This window comes from Schistosoma haematobium, chromosome 1, assembly GCF_000699445.3.
Source record: "Schistosoma haematobium chromosome 1, whole genome shotgun sequence".
NCBI classification, from domain to species: Eukaryota; Metazoa; Platyhelminthes; class Trematoda; order Strigeidida; family Schistosomatidae; genus Schistosoma; species Schistosoma haematobium.
Window position 1 is genome coordinate 24471941 of NC_067196.1, and position 21107 is coordinate 24493047.

The window sequence follows — 21107 nt, forward strand, 5'->3', positions numbered from 1 at the left end:
GTGTTGTTGAAGATTTGTCCGTACAACACCAAACGTTATTTCGGTATTATGAACTTTGACTAAAGAGGTTAATCCATGAATAAAATGCTTGAAATAGTACAACTAAAAATGTAACCCATAATCAATAGCCTGTTGCTGATGAAATCATTTTTGACACCAGTTCATATATTTAGTGTCAAAAAACATCAACACTTCACAAAATACCATTCCAAATTATTTAAAACCTAAATTTTGCGTATAAAAATTAAGAGGTATTCAGTTTGAAAGAACCATTAACAGGCTGAGCTTTGATAAGTTCAGTTAAATTGAGCATTGTGTGAACTAGTTCTGAAAGTAAAATGGTATATCTTCATATTTAAATGAGTAAAACATTGGAACTCTAAAGATTTTAAACTTGGTACAAGTCACTTCTTTAGATGATAGCAAATAACGTAACTAATGTAACACACACATACATATGAAAGGCATAAAGTTTCACTTCTTAAGCTTGATAGTATATGTTTAATTTACCCTGCGCTTAATTACATCTAAATCACTGCTAACTTTTAAAGGTTAATGATAACTCTATAGCCCTCCCAGGATACTAAACACTTATGGCTGTACGTTGTAGAGCAGGCAGGAATAAAAACCCAGAATCTATAATAAACTGCTAACTAGTCTGACTATTGGTCGCAATTCATTGTTGTTTTTATTAACATCACTAGCCGTACAACATCCATTCAACTCAAGAGACAAAACGGACATACTATTGACAAAATAATTTTGGTGAAAAACCAAAATACTCTCCACGCAGACTTTTGTTTTTCAACAATACATAGCTGCAACATAAGCATTAAATGGAAAGAATAAAATACAGCCATGCTATCCTTTTGATTGAAAAACTCTAGTTAAACTATGCACGGAAGTTCACTGATGCTTAGATTGATTATTTCGTACGAAAATACTTGCAACAAGACTTTTTAGACGCTGTTTGTCATTTAAGGTAATGAACACTAGTTAAATATGCTTCATGTGGTTTGTACAAAAAAGGTGTTTAAGAGAAAACGCACCTCATATTTCTTCAGTATTGCACTAAATAGCCACATTTCCTGTAATTTCGACTTATTTTACTATTTTCCCCAAATTTTGAAAAAGTAATTAAAATGTTAAGTGGATGTGCAAATAAGATACCAAAAAGACAAGTTGACTGAAATCAAAGGTATCAACCAACCTCAAACGACAAGAATAAATATCAAAAATCCATTATTCAGCCAAAAATTTTCACCGTATGGTTGAAAGACCATGAAAAATTGAGAAAAGCCTTTTCGTTTGAGATCGTATATTATGATTGTTTTAACAAAATTTCTGGACTTACCCCAAAGTAGTCATTGTGACAATCGTGTACCAAAATGCTGCTGGAATGCTACTAAACTGTGATATTTCCGACTTTTCTGCGTAAAATATTATCGTTGAAAAAATAATGACGCCCATTGTTATCGTGAATAGAAGAAAGCCTAATTCAGAGGCGCAGCAACGCAATGTGCAACCTAATATCCTCAATCCTTTACTGTGTCTCGAAAATTTGAAAATGCGACAAACTCGAAACACTCGCAAAGTTGTGAAAGCACCTGAAAATTCCTTGTTATTCGACATAAAAAGTCCGACATAATAAGGAAAAACTGCGGCTATATCGATGATTGACATAACAGATCTAATAAATTTGCATTTTGCAGGAGCTGCATACAGCCTTGCTAAATACTCGATTGTAAATAAAAGTACACAAGCGGTATCCAAACAAAAGAATGCGGCGTTATACTTTTCTCCACAAGGAATATTATCTCCAGTTTCAACACTAATGCCACAAGAAACAGTCTCTGTTATATTAGCCAGTACTGAAACAGCTATAAAGAATCCCGTCACGTAATAAAGCACGACTGCTAGTGTTGAAGCCTGGGGATTTTCAAATGCGCGCCATAACCTGTCTCTAAAGTTTGTTGATAGTTGCTCCTCTTCTGATGCAACCTCCTTATCTTCCTGCTGCCTTTCCTTATTTTCCCTGTATTTGTCAAGATATTCTTCATAGCAGCAATCTCCCATGATTTCTGGCATGATACCGAAATACAACAATTCTTCATGATAAGCAGTCACACAATAATCCTTTGGTAGATGGAGCCTCTCTGATCGATAATATTCCATAATGTAACGAAAGAGCTCCGGATCTCTATCAAAAAAATATTCTTTTGAAACCGGATCCTGAAAATAATCTTTCTCATCAGAACCAAGCAGTGTGTCGGGAAATTTCTCGAGCGTGGATTTGCGAGTCTCGAATCTCCGTCCACTTACATTAATTACTATCTTTCGATCCTTTATATACTTTTTGTTAGTGATCAAAGGCTCATCAGGCAATCTACTTCGAAGCAGTGGTGTCCAACCGATGGCGGAAGCTCTTACAACTGGAAGCCAAGATGGAATCATTTGAAAAACTGTGAACAATAGTGCTCAGCGCGTTTCATTTCATTTATGTTGGTACACATTGTGACAAACATCATAATGTACAAGCTCGTATTGTCTCATAGCTTTTTCATAAGGTGCACGAACTAAAACTGACCTTGAAGGTCAATATCCGAAACTCAATATTATGCTATTATCCAGAACGTCTTTAGAGATAATTAGTTTACATTCGAAATTGTATACAGTAAATTAACACAATAGATGCGGCTTGGTATACAGAACCTATGCACAGAGTCATGTTGGAACAGCGTTTAACTGTGATTCAAAAGTTGTAGTGACTCACGCTACAGTCATAAATAATATTCATACACCTTCAACAAATATAAACTTTTTGAATTCATCTAATTAACAGTGAGAGAAGAGTTTGTCTGTAAGATGTTTGAATGTTTCCCTACATAGTAAGTGAACCTATTGAGAAGGGAATTTCGACATTTCCTACAACCCACAACCAGGGATGACAGGAGCATTATCCTCGGTGTCATTGTGATAAGTTTAGACTAACATATTTAACAGCCATAAAATCAAATAAGGATAATCTAATATTCTTCCTTCATAAGAATGAAGGATGTACGAATTCTTATGCTTACGTTTATGGTAGCTTGAACATTCTCTGCAAACCAATCATATTGCACCATACAGTTTGTTCCTTCTCCACTTGACAGTCTAGTGTTGAATGGAAGAGGAAACAAAGTATTGACGAACTACCTTAAAGACACCTGTATCAGGAGACCTACATGATTTATAAGCCAGAGAGATCTAGTATTTCAAATGGCAATGAGCAATATCCCTAATTCCGTTGTGAAAGGGTTTTCCCATAACAAAAAATGTGGTACAGAAGTGATATGAAGACCGTAGCTGGTTTAAATATGTCTTTTGCCCGAGTGTTCTAAATTTATTGTTTTTTTCAAAACCACAAGTCCTATAGCAACTGGAAACCAAATCTTATGACCCTAAGCATTCAAAGTATAAAGCTATGTACGCGACCAGGTTATTTTTCTGCACTAATAGCTAAGATATCCCTATATAAGAAATGAAACTAACCGCGTAAATTTACAACAATTTAACATTCGGTTCAAAAGGATCTCGCCGGATATAGAGGGTGGTGAGAATAAGAGCATGAAATCTTGAGAACCGAGTTTCGATGATAAGTGAAATGTCGAAATATTAAATGGCTGAAGATGCCCATAATAGAAACCTTACGGTGAATGCTTCGTGCTTATAGGTAACCCTCGTTCTAATAATAGAAGAAATCAGACTGGTAGTGAGCAGGTCTTTATTTAAATCGCGTGGCAGTCGTTTCCTCACCGGATCGTAACCCTCATAGGAAGCTCGAAGTCCTTGTTAGCTAAGCTATATGGCAAAGTCGGGGAGCTACAGAGAAAGCTAATTGTGTTTGGTACACACATAGTTATATGATCATACCACATACCCTCAATCTGAAAGTGTTCAGTGGTGAATATTTAACATTATTCAGCAGATAACCAAGACCAATTATCTTTGAGGTCTTCCGTCTTGTCATGTGTGTCCAGCTTGTCTGTTTTTCATTATTGACTACCGTGAATAGTGTGCTCTCGCGCTTCTATATGGTATTTTGGTTATTTTTGTCTTCCCCTCTTACAACACAAGACATGGGTGCCCGAGTTAATGCAACTGCAGCGATATCGAATATGAAAAGACTTGATCTTCATATTTGCTTTTAAGTGTTAGTTGAGCCTCTAATTATTCTTTGGCTACTCGATAACTAGTATCTGTTCTACATGTGCTTTTCGTGCCGCTGAATTGGAATAAGGGGGCCAAGTGGAGAAAAACAGAAGTCCATAAACATATGCTTCGGGTTCGAATTGAGAATTGGAGTTTTCACTACTACCTGGTACTCCCATGACATCATGGTCGATGAACTAGATATTCAAGACATGGAACGTCTCAGGTGTGGCAGGTAATACAAAACAAGGGACGAAATAACAACATATCGGCAGTCACTTCAAGATCATAACGCCGAGTAATTTTATGATGACTGATTTCGTGTTCATCTGATGATCCTTTAATGACCATAGTATCAATCAGTAGATTGTACAAACTAATCGCCCTTCATTTAAGTCATAATCAACGCAAAGAGATGCTCCAGGTGCTGTACCATAGGCACCTGGGCGAGAAACAAAGATCAAACCCAAAGAACTAGCACCTCTTAATGTCCTGAAGGTTAACCACTAGCCATGGAATTTCGATCACTTCATGAATTTAAGACTAGACCCTCACTAACTCAGATGCCATCAAAGTCTACGACACTCACTTTAAAAAACTGCTAAGCCACATGTAGGGCTTCATTGGTATGAAAGATGCTTCCAAAACGACAATAGTGACAACCACCAGATAGGTTACACCAAGGTTAGTACTGGAAAAATAAACAGGACATAGGGCTTGCAAGCTCTTCATCGTCAAATATTTGAATTATTTAATTGCTCTCTAGACTCTAAACAGCAACAAAATAAGTGAAGCTCGGTAATTCTCTTTCCAGTATTCGAAATGAGGGTCAGAAATGATCAAAGCCGCTCTACGCCTATTGTGCATCTTTGGTTAACTTTGAAAATGTTAGAAAATTCAGTGGACGATTGTTGATGCCTATCAGTGACTTCCTTTTAAACTTAGTCCCCCTAGCTTTTATCTGTACGTAGCGTAATAAACTGGGAAGAGCTTTGGGACGTGAGGATGATGCACAACAGCTCTTAAGAGACATAATTGTTTCTGCGGGGGATAGTGTAACGTTATGTGCTATGTTAAGACCTCACAGTTTATTACAGCTTCCAGGCAAGTCAATCTATTCATTCTTCTTAAATCAAATTTTGACCTCGTCACTCATTGGCTTATTTATTCTGATTGTCTTTATATGGTTGTATATGTGTTGATTGCTTGTCCGACTCATCACATGTCTTTAGAAAATTATTGTTCCGACTATAAATATTGATTGACACTTGATTAGGCTGAGTTGGCTCGTTTGCCTTCTTCAGTCTGGTTCGATCTCCCCTCTCTGTTTCGCCCCTCTGGTTGCCTGTTCAAATCAATAACTGCATGAATTACACATATGCAATATCCATCCTCGTATTTGGCAAATTTAATACCGTTCTTCACTAACGTGATTCAAGTCGATGACAATATAAGAGGATTGGTGATGTGCATATTTCAATAACAATCATTCCTATGATCTAATGGGAGTCAGGTCTCTGGCCACTGCACTTCTGCAATCACTATCTTTACGATACCTTGTCATTACCACCATCATCATTCTTATCGCTTTTAAAATTCTTATGTGATTATTACCTCATTTCTGTTCACCACTTCTTGTTACCCTCCATCAGTTTTCAAGAGACTAACCTGTTCATACAGTTTGCATACAACATTGTTTTACCTATTCTGACTTTTTTGTCCTCACTGTTCTCCATTCTGACTTTATAATCCTTAACACTAATAGATCGACGTCCTTTCCGGTGCGGCGATAGCTGTCAGTCCTATTAAACTCACTGCTCGTGAACAAACGTACTTACACAGACTCAAGGGATTCTGATCCCCAATTGGAATTCTCTGTCGGGTGAGCTAGTCCAAGCGACTTTTGAGGAGTCCTTTGTGAGAAAAACTGACATATTCTTAAGGACTAAAGATAGTATCTTACTGTGATTTACAGATTACTCTTTCCTTTTCTACTGTTAATATACCTAGGTTACTGTCTGTGGGTATTGGTGATTCACTGCTACTAGACACAGAAGCCAGTTAAGCGAAAACTAAGAGCCAAGGATTCATAAACGTGCTTCGACCCCCAAACAACAAGGTGCTAAACCTGAACGCACCGGAAAACCTGGGACGACAATAACGGCTCGTGATGACTCTCTCATAGTCATGAACATAAAAGACAACCCTGACCTTCCTCTCAGTTTGCAGGACAAAAATAATAGGATGCGCTGGGGAGAATTGAACAAGAAACTTGAACTTCCAAGAATAGAGCCTTTGACAGTCACACGGCTCACTCGGGGAAAGGAATCTAAGCAGAAAAATCACCCGAGGCTACTTCATGTAACACTTAAGAATGCTACCGACGTTGAGGATGCCTTACTAGCGAGTCGTTTACTGAAATCAGATGGGAATGTAAGAATACCGCCTGACATACCGTATTCTGAGCGCCATCTCACCCGGAACATCCCCAAAGAATCTCGCGATCAGTTTTTCCGCGGGAGGAATATAATCGTGCAAGGTATACCGGAAAATACGGACCCCATTCAATCAAAAACTGACATCAGGGAATGGAAATTCATCAAACAGTCTTTGAGGCTCAAACACATACTGACTCAGCATGTGACGAAACTAGCCAAGAAGGATGGTCATCCAAGACCCCGTCTAATGAACATAACCTTCCCATCTTCTCATATGGCGGCTGCAACTCTGGAAGCATTTCGTGACAGCAGACGTCGACTGCCACCTGGAATCCACATGCACCCGGATAGGCTATACGAAGCTAAGACCAAACACAAAGGCAAGTTGGAGCTGACCATTCCACTTGTGGACTGTCCAGACGATAAAAAATGTGTAAAGGACAGGGCCTACCAACTCGGCAAACCTTATATAGGTAGGCTACCTGTCCACTCACGTAAGGCTCATACAGACAAACAGGAAGAAGCTCACGCGTTTCAAATTGACAGTATAAACTGCGTATACGTGAACGCCGCGAGTCTACCAAACAAAATGGATGACCTACGTGAACTTAGCAATATTAATAAGGCTCATCTGATAGAAATAACTGAAACTTGCATATCTTTTCAGTTCTCGAACCAGGAGTTAGCATTACCTGGGTTGTCTTTGTTCCGCAACGACAGAAAATCAGGAATTGGGGGTGGAGTAGCCGTTTACATACGTTCTTGCTTGCAGGTACACCAAGTTCATAACCTCGAGTTTAACAATCTTGAGGAATCCATATAGTGCTCTGTAAAATTGTCTAGTACTTCGAGGTGTCTAGTCGGAGTCATTTCCAGGAGGCCAACTGCCCACATTAAGTACGATAGTCGTATGCTGGAAGGACTATCCCGCTCTAATCGTCTCGGTTTCACACAGATCCTGATTCTAGGGGACTTTATTCTCCTTAGAGTCAACTTCGCGGAACACACGTATACTGGAGGCGACAACTCAATTGAAGCTCGGTTCTTCAACCTCATCGATGACTTGGGATTATACGAAAAAGTGAGGTCGGCAACTCGTTGGAGAAACATTCAGACACCATCGCCTTAGACTGTGTATTCACAAACGAAGAATTTCTAGTTGACAACCTCTCAATCCTGGCTCCCCTGGGAAAAAGCGATCATGCCGTCACAGCCTTCAGTTTTGTCAGCAAAGCTAAGTTATCCCACCAATAACTTGCGTTGGAATTTTAAACGGTTGAATGTGCCAGCTCTACACGACTATCTACAACAGGTGGATTGAAATGTTCACCCTCAACTCGATGTGGACGGTCAGTGAGACTTCTTATGTGCTACAAACCATTCAGTTCCTCAAACGGTTCCCAAAAGCTGCAAGCCACCTACAATAATCAAGAACCGTACCCTTTGCCTGCTAAGCCGCAAAAGGCACTGTTGGGCGGAATACAAACGAATTGACAACGATGGAGCGTACAGGCAATATGAACATATAAGGAACATATGCACGAAGGCTACAAGAGAAGATAGGCTTCAGTACCAGACAAAGCTTATGGACAAATTTGCCTCTAATCCTAGAAGCTTATTCCGTTGTGCAGCCTCTCTTCGTCAAGCCAAAACTGGAGTTTCCCAACTGGTAGGTCTTAACGGCCCGACCAACAACAATGGCGACGCCACTAACCTTCTGGCTGAACATTACCCCCAGACATTTCAACCGACCGACATCAACTTGACTGATGACAGTTTCATCTGCAATTCCACAGGACTTTCCGAAGTGAACCTAAGCGCTGACTTGGTGTTCCGGAAACTGCAGCACTTAAGATTAGACACTTCTCTTGGCCCGGACATGGTCTATTCCGCCATACTGAGGGAAGCAGCCCCAATCTTGGCAACGCCGCGTGAGGAAAACTACCGGAAAATTGGAGGAAAGAAGCTATTTCAAAGAAATCAATAGAGTGCTTTTAAACGCAACTCAGTTTCGTGAGTGTGGCGTTCACGGATAAATTCACCCAATCAATAAGTTTAGACAAGCTCACACAAAGACATTGGATATTGAGATAAAGAGATTCGTAGTACAACTTCTGGCGTTACGTTTATATTTGTTCGACAGTTTCAGGAGTAATTAGACTATTACATGACATTTTATGTTCTTTTTTTATGTTTTCTCACATTTCAGTCCTAGTCTATACAAATCTTCAAAAAATCATTATAATAGGCTTCATTTTAACGGCGTTTATATAGAAATAGGTATATTGAAGCGTTTTCGTCGAAATCAAGGGGCGAAAATAAGAAATAAGTTGTTTCTGATTAGTTCATTCTAAAGTTATCGGGTAGTGGCATACAAGGTAAGGATATTAGACATGTCTCTGAGTAAGTCAAATGTCCCAAGCTCCTTGCTTTGGAGAAATTTTGGGGTTTTTGTGCCATTTCCGCAAAATTTACCATAGCGGCTTCCCCAAAATGTGCCAAATTTTCCTCAAAATTGGCAGCTTGGGTTGCCAGCAGACTGGAACAATGAAGTTTTCCGCTGTGTAAACCAGGAAGTGAACATTTAGTATATGACAATCCCACAGTGGACCTGAAAGTCTAAGCAAATCCCCTGACAAAGTCCAATATGTGTCTTCGAGCAGTCTTGAAAGGTTCGGGAACCAGTTACTGAGTTAGAAATCGAAACTTATTATTTCAATGACAACATGTGAAGGTAGGTTGTAGCTTATCACCATAAGAATCCATGAAAATTTGGTCCTTTTAAGGGATCGTTCCATCTCATTTGTCTGGGTACGATCTACCCAAAGTTCTGAGACCATCAGTCCGATTATCTTCAGGTGTAGGTGAAATTTATGTACCCATGTTCTGTCGGAATACAGTAAGATTCGTTGGTTAATGGGAATATAGTTACTGAGGCTCACAGCTATCAATAGTCATAATGCGCAAGTTGTTAGCCGATTGTTAGTAAAGCCCTTCCAGATGAATATTTCGGTCATTTTTCAGTTCCTCTCTAGGTTGCGTCTCAAATCCACTTAAACTCACTCAAGTACAATCATCTTACGGGGCAACGTCCAAAAAATAATGTCAAGTCTGTGAAGGTTTTGAAGGTTCCTTAACTAGCAAGTCTTAAGAAATGCTTCATTTTTTTTCCTTCAGGTGTCACATGAAGTCGCGTAAGGTGCGATGCTTGAGACAAACCACAGAGCTGAGTGTCTCTTCAGATTCTGAGGAGGATCGTCTCGAAGATTCTACTGCACCTGTTGTTGCAGACTCCACAGTAGTTGTGGAAGCAATAAGAGAATTGCAAAAACTAAGGAAACGACCAGCTGGAGTAAGCTTGTCTGCACTAGCCACTGGTAAAGAAGTTCCAGATCTCAATCTAACAATCGCCAACGACCCATTTAGACTTAAGACTGGTGGTCTAGTTGACCTAAACAGTATTTCATCTGCTAAACAATCCGAAGAGGACGATGACGTTGAAGCTCGTCTAGCCAAAACGTTCGCCACAGAAACTAATAAGAGAGATGAAGATGCCGAAATGTAATCTTCCCCATTCTTTATAATGCTTAATTTTAGGATCAAGTACATCGAGGAGGAAGTAGCCAAACGAAAGGGATTAATTAAACCCTCCACCCTAGACCGGTATGTTTCAGTACTTTCTATATGAATTATGCTTTTCTTATATTTGTTTGGAGACAACATATGTAATATATTTCAAGTATTCTTTATCTGTAGAAACAACTTAAAACAGTTTACGAATAATTCGTCAGTGTTAGAACTAAATTCCTGACCTTATATAAAGTGTTTGTTTACGATATGAGCATACAAATGAGACCATATTGCTCTCAGTGTTATTTTTTTAAAAATAATGATTGGGACCAGTTTTGCTATAATAAGCAGCTTATGACATGTTAAAAAAACTAACCTAAACCAATCGTTTTTTAAAACTTGACCACTCTTCTGTTACTTCCAGTGCTACGTGGAAACCAGACAAAAAGTACTTCCACACTACTTAGATCTTTACACGAATCCCTTACCACCTAAATGATAATCTTTAACATATCAAACCACGCCATTTCACTTCGATATTAGCTGCAGGAAACGTCACTTTGAAACTTGACTAAACAGTCAGACTCCGATGTCACTTTTCCGACTGCTCTATTTGGCATGTTTTTTCATTTCCCTTCGTGTAACAACTTCAATCGTATACACATTAATGTCAAGTTGTACGTTGTTTGTTACTGATTGGACGAATACTGTCAAACATTCCCTAATAAAAGTGTGATTTTAAAAGACAGTCCAAAATTTATCACAGTGGCTAAGTGGAATTTATGATATATCTAAATTGAGCTTCGTACTATTTCATATTCATTTATTCCTGTTAAACTAGATGTTTTATGTCTAGTTCAGTCTCATGGTCATATAGTAGTGTGGTATGTGCTACTTATATCGACATAAGTAGTATATGACGTTAGTCATGAACAGAATATCTGACAGCGGAGAGACAAGAGGATCGAACAGTAAAGAATGGAAACAGAGTGCAATTTGTATGAGAATGCAAGAACAATGAAGTCTGAGTCATTTTAAGACAATTGATGGACATTTTGCAAATTTAGCATTTACTATATGATTGTTAGATTTTATTCAATCAGTCAATCAGTCAGCTACAACGTAGGACCAGGCACATATGTGCATCGGTCCAGGTTGCCATACCGCATCAGCACAACAAGATGAACACCGGATTCATAGCAGTGGTTAGATCAAAGGTGGTAATAAATAAGAGGAAGACTGCATATAGAGATATAGTACAAGAAGAAAGAATTGGTTCGTAGAAAGAAAGATATGAAGTGATTTTAATCTCTTAGTTTAAGGGAAGACAGGGAGTGTATACACCGACGCCATTGTGATCGATTCTGAGCCATGTCACCAAGAGTCTCCAACCATTGGTTACGAAAGTCACGCGGACCCCAACCAAGTAGTCTGCATCTACCAACATGGCTCAGACTAGAAGTTTGTGTCTTCAAGCACTGATGCCACGTTTTGGTTTGGCCGCCCCTAACTTTCTTCCAACCATCTCCAATACCGGATAGCATTGCACGTCGTGGTAATCGGTGTTCAGGCATACGTAATACGTGGCCCAACCATCTCAGTCGATGAAGATTCATAACCTCATCAACTGATTTACCATCATTCCCTAATACCCTGCGTCTAACCTCACTATTACTTACCCGGTGATCCCAGCAGACGCCAGCAATATTTCTAAGGCATCTGTGGTCAAATACTAATAGCTTACGATTGTCTTCTACTCTTAATGGCCATGTTTCGCTGCCGTAAAGTAAAACAGAACGGACTGCCGCGCAGTATACTCGTCCTTTTATTGATAGACGGATGTCTCGCCTTCGCCAAAGGTGACGTAAGTTGGCAAAAGCCAAGCGAGCTTTTCGAATCCGTGTTGAGATTTCGTCAGACACCAACCCGTTAGGGCTGATCAGACTTCCAAGATAAGTGAAGTTGTCAACGCGTTCGACTACTTCATTCCCTATCCTTAGTTCAGGTGTTGACGCAGACCAGTCCTGAAGCAACAACTTGCATTTAGAGGGAGAGAAGCGCATTCCAAACATTCTGACATTGTTGCTTAGTGCTACCAAGAGACTCTGCATTTTGTCAGCGTCTTCACCAAACAGGATTATATCATCTGCGTGTTCCAAGTCGATAAGTGGACCTCCTGGATGGAGATCAATACCCGAGAACTCAGTCGACGAGAATGTTGATTCCATCAGTAGATCTATGATGAAGTTAAACAAAAATGGAGAAAGTGGACAGCCTTGACGGACACCACTTGAGGTTGCAAAAGTAGATGACAGTTCGCCATAAGCTCTGACTCGACTAGTAGTGTTCGAGTAAAGAGCCTTCACAAGGTTTATGTACTTCTGAGGTACGCCTTTTAATGACAGACACTGCCACACAATCTCGCGGTCTACCGAGTCAAATGCTACTTTTAAGTCGAGAAAGACCACCATTGTCGGACGCCGATAAGTATGCCTGTGTTCTAGAATCTGACGAATGGTGAATATGTGGTCGATGCAGCCACGACCAGGTCTGAAGCCAGCTTGAGTCTCTCGTGTTTGCAGTTCACGAGTCTTAGTTAGGCGTCTGATAATTATCGAAGCTAGTATTTTAGATATTATATTAGTTAAACTAATCCCTCTGTGGTTGTCACAGGATGATTTTGACCCTTTCTTATATATTGGGACGATAAGTGATTGTGACCAGTTAGATGGGATAACGTCTAATTCCCAGATCTTAGCTAAAATATTAGTCAACCTAATCGCTAAAATTGGACCACCATCCTTAAAGACCTCTGGAGCCAGTCCGTCTGGACCAGCTGCCCTTCCTCGCTTCAGATTAACTATAGCCTTTTGAACTTCAGCAAGAGTTGGGGGACCTACTTCAATGTTCCATTCACACTGTCTGGAAATGGAGGGTACTTGTAGAGTAGCTGAAGGCCAGTTGAACTGTTCTCTGAAATGTTCCGCCCATCGTTCTAAACGTCTGGACTGGGAGCAGATGAGAGTATCATCTTTTTCCGAAATAATCTCACTTACACTTGACTTATTAATTCCAGTTTCTTTTATTAGTCTGTAAAGCTGTCTTGTGTTCCCTATAGTCGCCGCCTTTTCCATCTCTTTTGCTTTCGTTGCCCACCACTGCTCACGGTCGTTCCTTAGACTTTTTCTTAACCTAGATCTGATTTGTTGTCGCTCTTCATCATGTTCGGAACCTGATGGGACGAGTTTGCGAGAATCCATCAGTGTGATAGACTTTGAAGAAATCCACTGGTTCTTTGTAACTCTGTGGTTTAAGTCGCTAATAGATGTCACTGCTGCTTCCACAGCTGCTTGAATATCTTCCCAAGCAACATCTGGGTCAGCCTCGTCTTCAGAACTACCTAAGTGTGAACTCAGTTGTTCTTGGAACCTATTTTTGGTTTTCTCGTTACTCAACTCAGTTCTAATGGGTCTTTTTACTGTGGCTATTTTGCGTCCAGTGAGGCGCAAGCAGATGCGTGCCCGTATTAGGGCATGGTCGGAGTCCAAGCAGGTACTCCAGAATGAGCGACAATCTTCTACCGACCATCTCCAACGATGACTGATGGCAATATAGTCTATTTGAGTCCATCGTTGGTTTAGTGTAGGGGGTCGCCATGTTAGACGATGTCTCTCCTTATGCTTAAAGTTTGTGTTTGCTAAAAATAAGCGATTGTCTGAGCACAGTTGCAGCAGACGGTCACCATTATCTGTTCGCTGTGCCGGAATGCTAAAATATCCGCCTAAATGCCTTTCTGTTTGGTTTAAGCTACCTATCTGAGCATTAAAGTCACCCCCTATGAGTACTATGTCTGAGCGTTTAGCTTTCTGAAGAAGTTCAGAAAGCTTTCTGTAAAATTCATCTTTCACATCATCTGAGCTGCAGTCAGTGGGAGCGTAGGCAGAAACGACGAAAAGGCAACGACGTGTGTCCCTATCCTCCCGAGTTCTTACGGAGCCGTTTAGCCGAACAGCACATAGACGACTGTTGACGGGGATCCACTCTAGCAGTGCTTGTTCCGCCCTCATGCTTAGTGCTATGCCTACACCTGCCAGTCCACGAGAACTGGCCATCGGGTCACCGGATACACGGAGGGTGTATCTCGTTGGCTCTCCGTTTTGCCGAGGTGAGGTCAGGTGAATGACCACACTGGAATCCTGTGTGCGTGTTTCGGAGACACAGCATACATCAATGGAAAGAGACTCTAGGGTTTTAGCCAAGGAAGCCTGCTGACCGATTTGACATAGGGTGCGTACGTTGAAGGATCCAATGTGTAGTTTGGAGCGAGGTTTCAGTAGACCTGGGACAGAGTTTTGAGCACTAGAATCGTTGGCTATGATGACACTTGAGGAGGAAGCCGAAAAAGGAAGTTTAGAGTTGAAAGTCAATGTAGGAGGAATAATAGGAATTGAAGATGGAGGTTGATTATGAATACAGTGGTCTCGAGTGCTGTTAGAGGTATGAGGGCGGTTATCACTTCCCGGTTGCCCACACCGAGGAAGGGTTTTTCTGGAGGTGCCTGAAAAGGAAATTGGATTAGAGGTGGTCTCAGTGACCTGAGAGCGTGACCGCAGTGCCCAAGGGACAACTGCTTGAGGCCGGTCGCGCACGGCCTTTTCGTGGGAGGTTTTTGACGTGTTAGCTCCGCTCTTCAAAGGGCCTTACCGCCGGAGACGGAAATCCGTGAGGTAAGGTGAGGTGTGCATTTTTAGGGTCGACCTTTTCTAACCCCACCCCTCCTTGTGGGAAGGCAGCATCGCTGTCATGCTGGTTGTCTGAAGGAAACACCTTACTGCTGTCACACCTCTGTACAGTCAGCAGTACGACTTCGCCTTCGGACCTTGGGTTTGTTGCTTTTAGTCTTACCGCTCTTCAACCGACCTGTCTGACATGGTAGGACCTTGAGAAACGGTTGTTCCAGCCAGTATAGCTCGGTTGCTTCATCACGATAGGCAAGCCCGACCACCACGTCAAGGTAGCAACAACGGTCGGGTTAGATTTTATTAACAAGTCCTGTAATTTTGTGTCTAATACATTCGATTGTCCATACTGGTTTTCCTGCACATGAATATTGTAGCTTATTTTCAGCTCACTTTCCCCTACTTTAATGAGTTATGGACCCCGAGCCCTTTTCTGCTTACTAAGGTTCTTGAAGTTGGATGCTTCCATTAGCTGTCCAATTTGCATTTAATCACTTTTTAACTTTATGGAGAATGAATTCTTTCCCATCTCTATTTGTTTTCGTCAATAGTTATCTAAAAGGCGTTAGTTACGTAGCCTATGCTTATAAATTAAGGTTCACAATGTTCATAATTAGTTTATATGTGACCCATCGTGTCACATATATTTTGAATTAGTTTTCATTTCATTGTTAAAAAGTAGACTGGTTAGGTTACTAGTCTTTGAAATGTAGTCAAAATCCAATACCTGTTATTGAAATTATTTTAATACAACTATGTTCCAAACAACTAAATATGCTAATTCTCATCATGTTTTGTTTGTAAATTCTCCGTATTTGATTTAGGGATGAAGATTCAGACTTACTACAGGATGTTCCTGAGTATCTCAAACCTTCAATTGGTCAACAGAAGGAAGACATGTTATCCAACCAAATGTTATGTGGTATCCCTGAAGTTGATTTGGGTGTAGAAGCGAAAATGAAGAACATAGAAGCCACAGAAGAAGCCAAGCAAACACTTTTTAGAAAAAGATTAAGTCGCAAACATGGTTATTCAACAGATCACATAGCACCAACTAGTATGGCAGTCAATTTCGTTCAGCACAGTCGGTGGAGTGAGTTAATGTTTGCTGTCTATTCACGTGTGGCTTCCAGATTTATTTGTTCATATTTCATAGAACCTATAAAGTATAATATAGTAAGATATTCCGTATTACCAACATTTATATTATAGTCAATCTGATTGTCTTTGCTGCTTTCTCTTCATGCGTCGTTTAATTTGTCAATATTACAATTGTATACATCAAATATTTATATTAGAAAACATAAGGAGTTAGGTTGTAGTGAACAAGAACTCAGGTGGGGGAACACCAATTTATTGTTTAATGCAGAATTAGTCTTTTTTCAAATTTATGGAAACCATAAATGAAATACTATACACATATATATATATATATATCTTCAGTTGTCCTTTACATGCTTCATGATTCCCTCAATTCTGTTGTTATTACAATTGCTCTGTGTTTACATTCCTGTTCTCTTTGATGCAATCTTCTCAGTCTCCTGCTGCCAGGCATTCCACTACTTATATCTGTCAACATAAGTAGCATATACCACAAGGTGACTAGAAGCCCAGCTTTCGTTGTCGCATGCTAGTAAAAGGAAAAAAAGGAACGTGCACTGCTATCAATGTTATGAAGTGTTTATTTTTCGAGGTAGCTAAGTAAGGGGTCATATCACTTCTGTGGAAACTTCTAGTCATCTTATTAGGTAACACTTGTTTCGTAGATCACAGCATGGCGACGTCTTCTGTATTAGCATTCAGACGTGAATAATCGCGTGTTAGTCAAAGTTAACATTGTATTAGTTCAATAAGTTATCATTTTTTTGATGCCTTATTCTTTAATATTTCGGGTGTGCACTTTATTCACCTGAAACTAGTCTCTACACTATATCCAACAATATACCCGATATTTAATTTTATGTCTAAAATTATCATTGGCTTGGTTGCTTGACCGGTGGTTTAATGGTTAAAAAGTTTTACTTTCATCCCCTAAACCCTAAGTTCAAACCTTATCTTGCCTACTTTGTTTTGAACAACCAGATAATACCATTAGTTCTCACTTGGAATATGCCTCATACTGAAGTGTTTGATAGATGAATTAATTAGAAATTTGAAAACTATTTTAATTCCTTTATCGTAAACTGGTATCTTAACATTTCTAGCCTTCTGACAGAAGTATAGGTGCTCAAGCTTTTTATTTTCACGAAGGTTGAGTCAAACAATTTGACCTAGTCTTCGGACTATTTAACCTAACTATCGGTCAATGGTATCGACTTTATTCCTGATACTTTCATGTGCTCTGGTGGGTGATATCAACAACTTCTAATCAAACTTATTGATTGTTTCTGGTGCTAAGTCTGTATCAATAAAACAACCATATTAAACCAAATGGTATTTAAAGCTGTTATACAATGGATTCGTGGCCCAAAATAATTCCAGGAGTTTATTGCCTGTTTATTTGGAATCATTTGAGTCAACCTAAAATCATGCCAAGACTTCATATGTTAAGATTTAAAGTTCTCCAGTATTATAAAAAATCTACGTTGAGTTTTACCAAAAGAAATAGTTGTAACTTTCATTTTCATGATATTGGACATATAGATGATATCAGAATTCTCTACTTTCTTTATAGATGACAAAATCCTTGCCAAGATCCCCATTAAATTTTATAATATTTATGTTAATTATTACGCCTATTTGTGGGACACTACTCACTTGTTTAAGCTGTCGAAAATATATTGCTAATACTAGTGTTATAAAGTATGAATCAACAAATTTTTCCTATTTTCTTTGTAAATTTTCATTTAAAAAATATAGATAGTTACACAAATGGAATCAGTAAAAGAGCTGATTTGAACAACGAACGAGAACTCAACCACATAGCCAATAATAATACAAACAAACTGGAATCAATGGAAAATAATCCGATGTCTCCTCAAAGGGAAAATCGTCGTTTAGATAGTAAGTTCATCGAGATTCATCTTTCTGTTCTTATTTGTCGTTGATACAGACAAGAAACAAAAAGTCGCAGTGTAGTGAAATTTTGAACACGTTTAATTTGGCTTAGTTTAGTAGGTTGCTTTCATCACAAATTGATCTCGGTTTGGATACCATTAAAAACTAGAAAGCTCTGACAGCTGTCTCATTCCCCAGTATGAGACCCCTAAACAATTCGTATCCCCGACCACACCAGGAATAGCACTCTGAGCTTTCAGGTTTGGAGAAAATCCAACCACTCAAACTACTGAGTCGGAAATCGAACCCGAGACTCTGTCCCGCGCTCAAACGCCTAACATCTAGACCACTATTTCAGCTTGGCATTTAACCATACATTTCAAGTAACTTTTTCTTAAAACAATTACTAGATCATTAAATTGTTTCCATCTAAGACTTTATAATTAACTTTTTAATTGTCATATCTCATAAGCATCTATGATATAAATTTTATTGCCTTCCCATTTATATATGTATATTTTTTTCAGATAGCCGACCACATATTCGTAACGAAAAATCCACAGATAATATTGCACTTCAACGATTCAAAAACTATATGCGCGATAAAAGACGTCGGTGATGATTTTATTCCCTCCTATTTTTTTATCTTGACAGGACAATGTTTCTTCTTTTTTAGTGATATTATGTTTTAAGGTATATTGTACAACTCAAATGTACATTGTAAATATGATTTATTACTATTATTATGACTATTACTATCGTTGTTTAATGTTTGTTTCCTAAAAAGTGCTCAGTTGTGAAGTGACTGATTTATTATGGTATCAATCATTGTGTTTATTAGCTTAGCGATAGTATCATCTAAGGTTATTGAGAACTATTATTTCAGTAATCCCATAGAATATTGGTTACAATAAGTACTTTAGACAACAAATCTAGCTAACCGTTTACAATGCATAATTATGATTGCCAACTTCTCTTGCCATTGAAAAATCCATTGCATCGTACAACACACTTAAAACTAGGAAGTAGTAAAATTCAGCAATTCAAATGGTATGAAGTAAAAAAGTAAAACATACTATGAATAAAAAACCCGAGTATCTTAGTAATCCATGTATGTGTATAATATTAATTCAACTAACTTAAATTACACTAAAATGGTATGGCTGTATATCCGTATGTTATACAAATAAGTCAGTCGAACCTTTTCATGGAATTCGTTCAAATACCAAAACGACAATAAAGAGTTGGGAGGGATGACATCTCTCTTTTTTAAAATGAGGCTTGTCGAAAAAGTAGCCTCCAAACTATCCAGAAGTATATCTATTAGAAAAACGTTTACAATGGACAATACCTTTCACAAATTTTGTTTTTTAGTGTGAAAACATTATTTCGGTGAAACTCTACTATGATGCAATTATTGGGCTAAAACCAGGCTGTTTTATTAGAAAACATTGGTAATCAACGCCTTTCGAAGTAATGGTGGTAAAAAAAAGTTTGCGTAATTATGAGCACAACCCGGTGTGTTTGGTTTAAAAACTTATATTCCCTCATGTTAGATATTTCCTTTGTAATTATGCAATAAAATTAACTGAAATGTTACAGAAAATTCTTCAAGACTTTCCGATTTCACTCCCCTCATAATTTACTTTTAAGTGAATTTCGTAATTCCTAATTCTGTTAAAATATTAGATTCATCAAAATTATTAGCTTGTATGTTGTTAAAGAAATGTAATAAATTCATCGTATTCGAGAAACCTTGTTTTTGCTTTCTATAAATTTGCCAAGGGGTTCATTTGAGTGATAATCAGTCACTGATCGGCAAATATTCTCAGTTGTCACAACTGTGATAAAAAGATCTCTTAAATGTCATCATCGTGTTTCAACACCAGGTCAACGATAGCTCCGCCTCTCGAGATCCTTTCATACAGAGGCTCTAACCGCTATTTGATCAGCATTATCTTCACTTTTTCTGTGGCAGCAATATTCCAAAATTAAAGAAAATGATGAATCAACCTTAGGGAGTTAGGAAATCTTTACTTGCGTTGCTTATAAAATACTTGACTCGAAAACAGCACTTGTCATATTGGCGTACTTTGATCACTGCTCACTACGTGAACGCATCTGTTGGTCTTTTTCCTTAGCCTCATTTTCAATTTATCACATTAAGACTTCCAATAAACCATAGTAAGAGGAATAGTTCGAACGATTTCCTGCATACGAAATTTACTGTCTCAGTAAGGCCACCTGTGAAGTTAATGTCTGTGTATAATCTTAATATATACCGACAACCCTAAACATAGCGTTACTGCTTCAGTAACTAAATAAACTGTTATGTGCGCTATAGCTAATAAATAACAGTTAGTTACAACCCTGAACAACAAGCAAAATAATGTCTTAAACAACATAAATTAATTTATCTGCCAACATGTAATCAACGCTTCTTGGAAATTAGAAAGACATTGACGACAGTTCAATGTTTACCCAAAATTTATGTGTCAAAAAGCTCAGGATCAGTATTTGCAAGCCAACTATAAATATCTTTTCAGGAATAGAAATTGTCAACAAACTTCGTCTAAACACGGTTTACCTGCAAAATAACATGGTTCGTTCACTTACATGTAAGAATCATTATGGACTAGAAGAATTTTACACCAGACAGGAATTTTCAAAATCTGCTTATCAGGTCGAAACCTATCAATATATGTTATGAGATAAAACTGGTCAACTCATGAGCTAAAAGAATAGGTCATAAACAATAGATTAGTAATTTTACGACAAAATTTTCGACAGATCTAACCATTACCAAAGACTAGCCAATTAAGACATACCTTCGTCTTACAGCTTTCCAATTTCTATAATTAACACACTAATTGTCCGTATAGAGGAGATTATGGAAATAGTTCACGAAGCGATCTTAAATAATCTCAATAAATAAGTGTATATATGCAGGTTTATGTTTATATGTTTTGAGTGGCTAAATTTTATCAATATGAAAAGAGATTCACTAGTAATATTGTATAAACTCGGATCTTTTCTTTCACAATGAAAACTGTGCAGATTGCCTCGATATAGTCTTAATTCACAAGCATTATATGCAAGGACTCAGTAGCGAAGTAGATAGCGCAATGGCATTTGAAGCAAACGCTACTGAGTTGGCGCTCCAAAGTGAACA

The 21107-nt window shown here is 38.6% G+C and overlaps 2 protein-coding genes across 2 annotated transcripts in view; one reads left to right on the forward strand and one right to left on the reverse strand.

Annotated features, from left to right (window-relative positions):
• Window positions 1-2572, reverse strand: part of MS3_00005728 (uncharacterized protein) — a 74820-nt gene extending 72248 nt beyond the window's left edge. The window contains exon 1 of the mRNA XM_051213817.1: window positions 1355-2572. Coding sequence (XP_051073498.1) covers window positions 1355-2454 — 1100 coding nt within the window. The 5' untranslated portion in view covers window positions 2455-2572. The remainder of the gene's footprint in view (window positions 1-1354) is intronic.
• A 6158-nt stretch (window positions 2573-8730) lies between these two features.
• Window positions 8731-20427, forward strand: MS3_00005750 (uncharacterized protein). Its single transcript, XM_051213837.1, has 6 exons — window positions 8731-8780; window positions 8839-10190; window positions 10227-10292; window positions 15763-16031; window positions 17798-17941; window positions 18463-20427. Exons 2-6 carry the CDS (start codon window positions 9784-9786, stop codon window positions 18552-18554), a joined length of 978 nt encoding a protein of 325 aa, XP_051073500.1. The 5' UTR covers window positions 8731-8780; window positions 8839-9783; the 3' UTR covers window positions 18555-20427.
• The last annotated feature ends 680 nt before the right edge of the window (window positions 20428-21107 follow it).

Excerpts from the sequence above, each read along its gene's own strand:
- MS3_00005750 (XM_051213837.1), top strand. The coding sequence starts at position 9,784 with ATGCTTCATTTTTTTTCCTTCAGGTGTCACATGAAGTCGCGTAAGGTG. Across the intron at positions 10,293-15,762 it reads AAACCCTCCACCCTAGACCG|GGATGAAGATTCAGACTTAC; the intron begins GTATGTTTCAGT and ends TATTTGATTTAG. Across the intron at positions 16,032-17,797 it reads CGTTCAGCACAGTCGGTGGA|ATAGTTACACAAATGGAATC; the intron begins GTGAGTTAATGT and ends TAAAAAATATAG.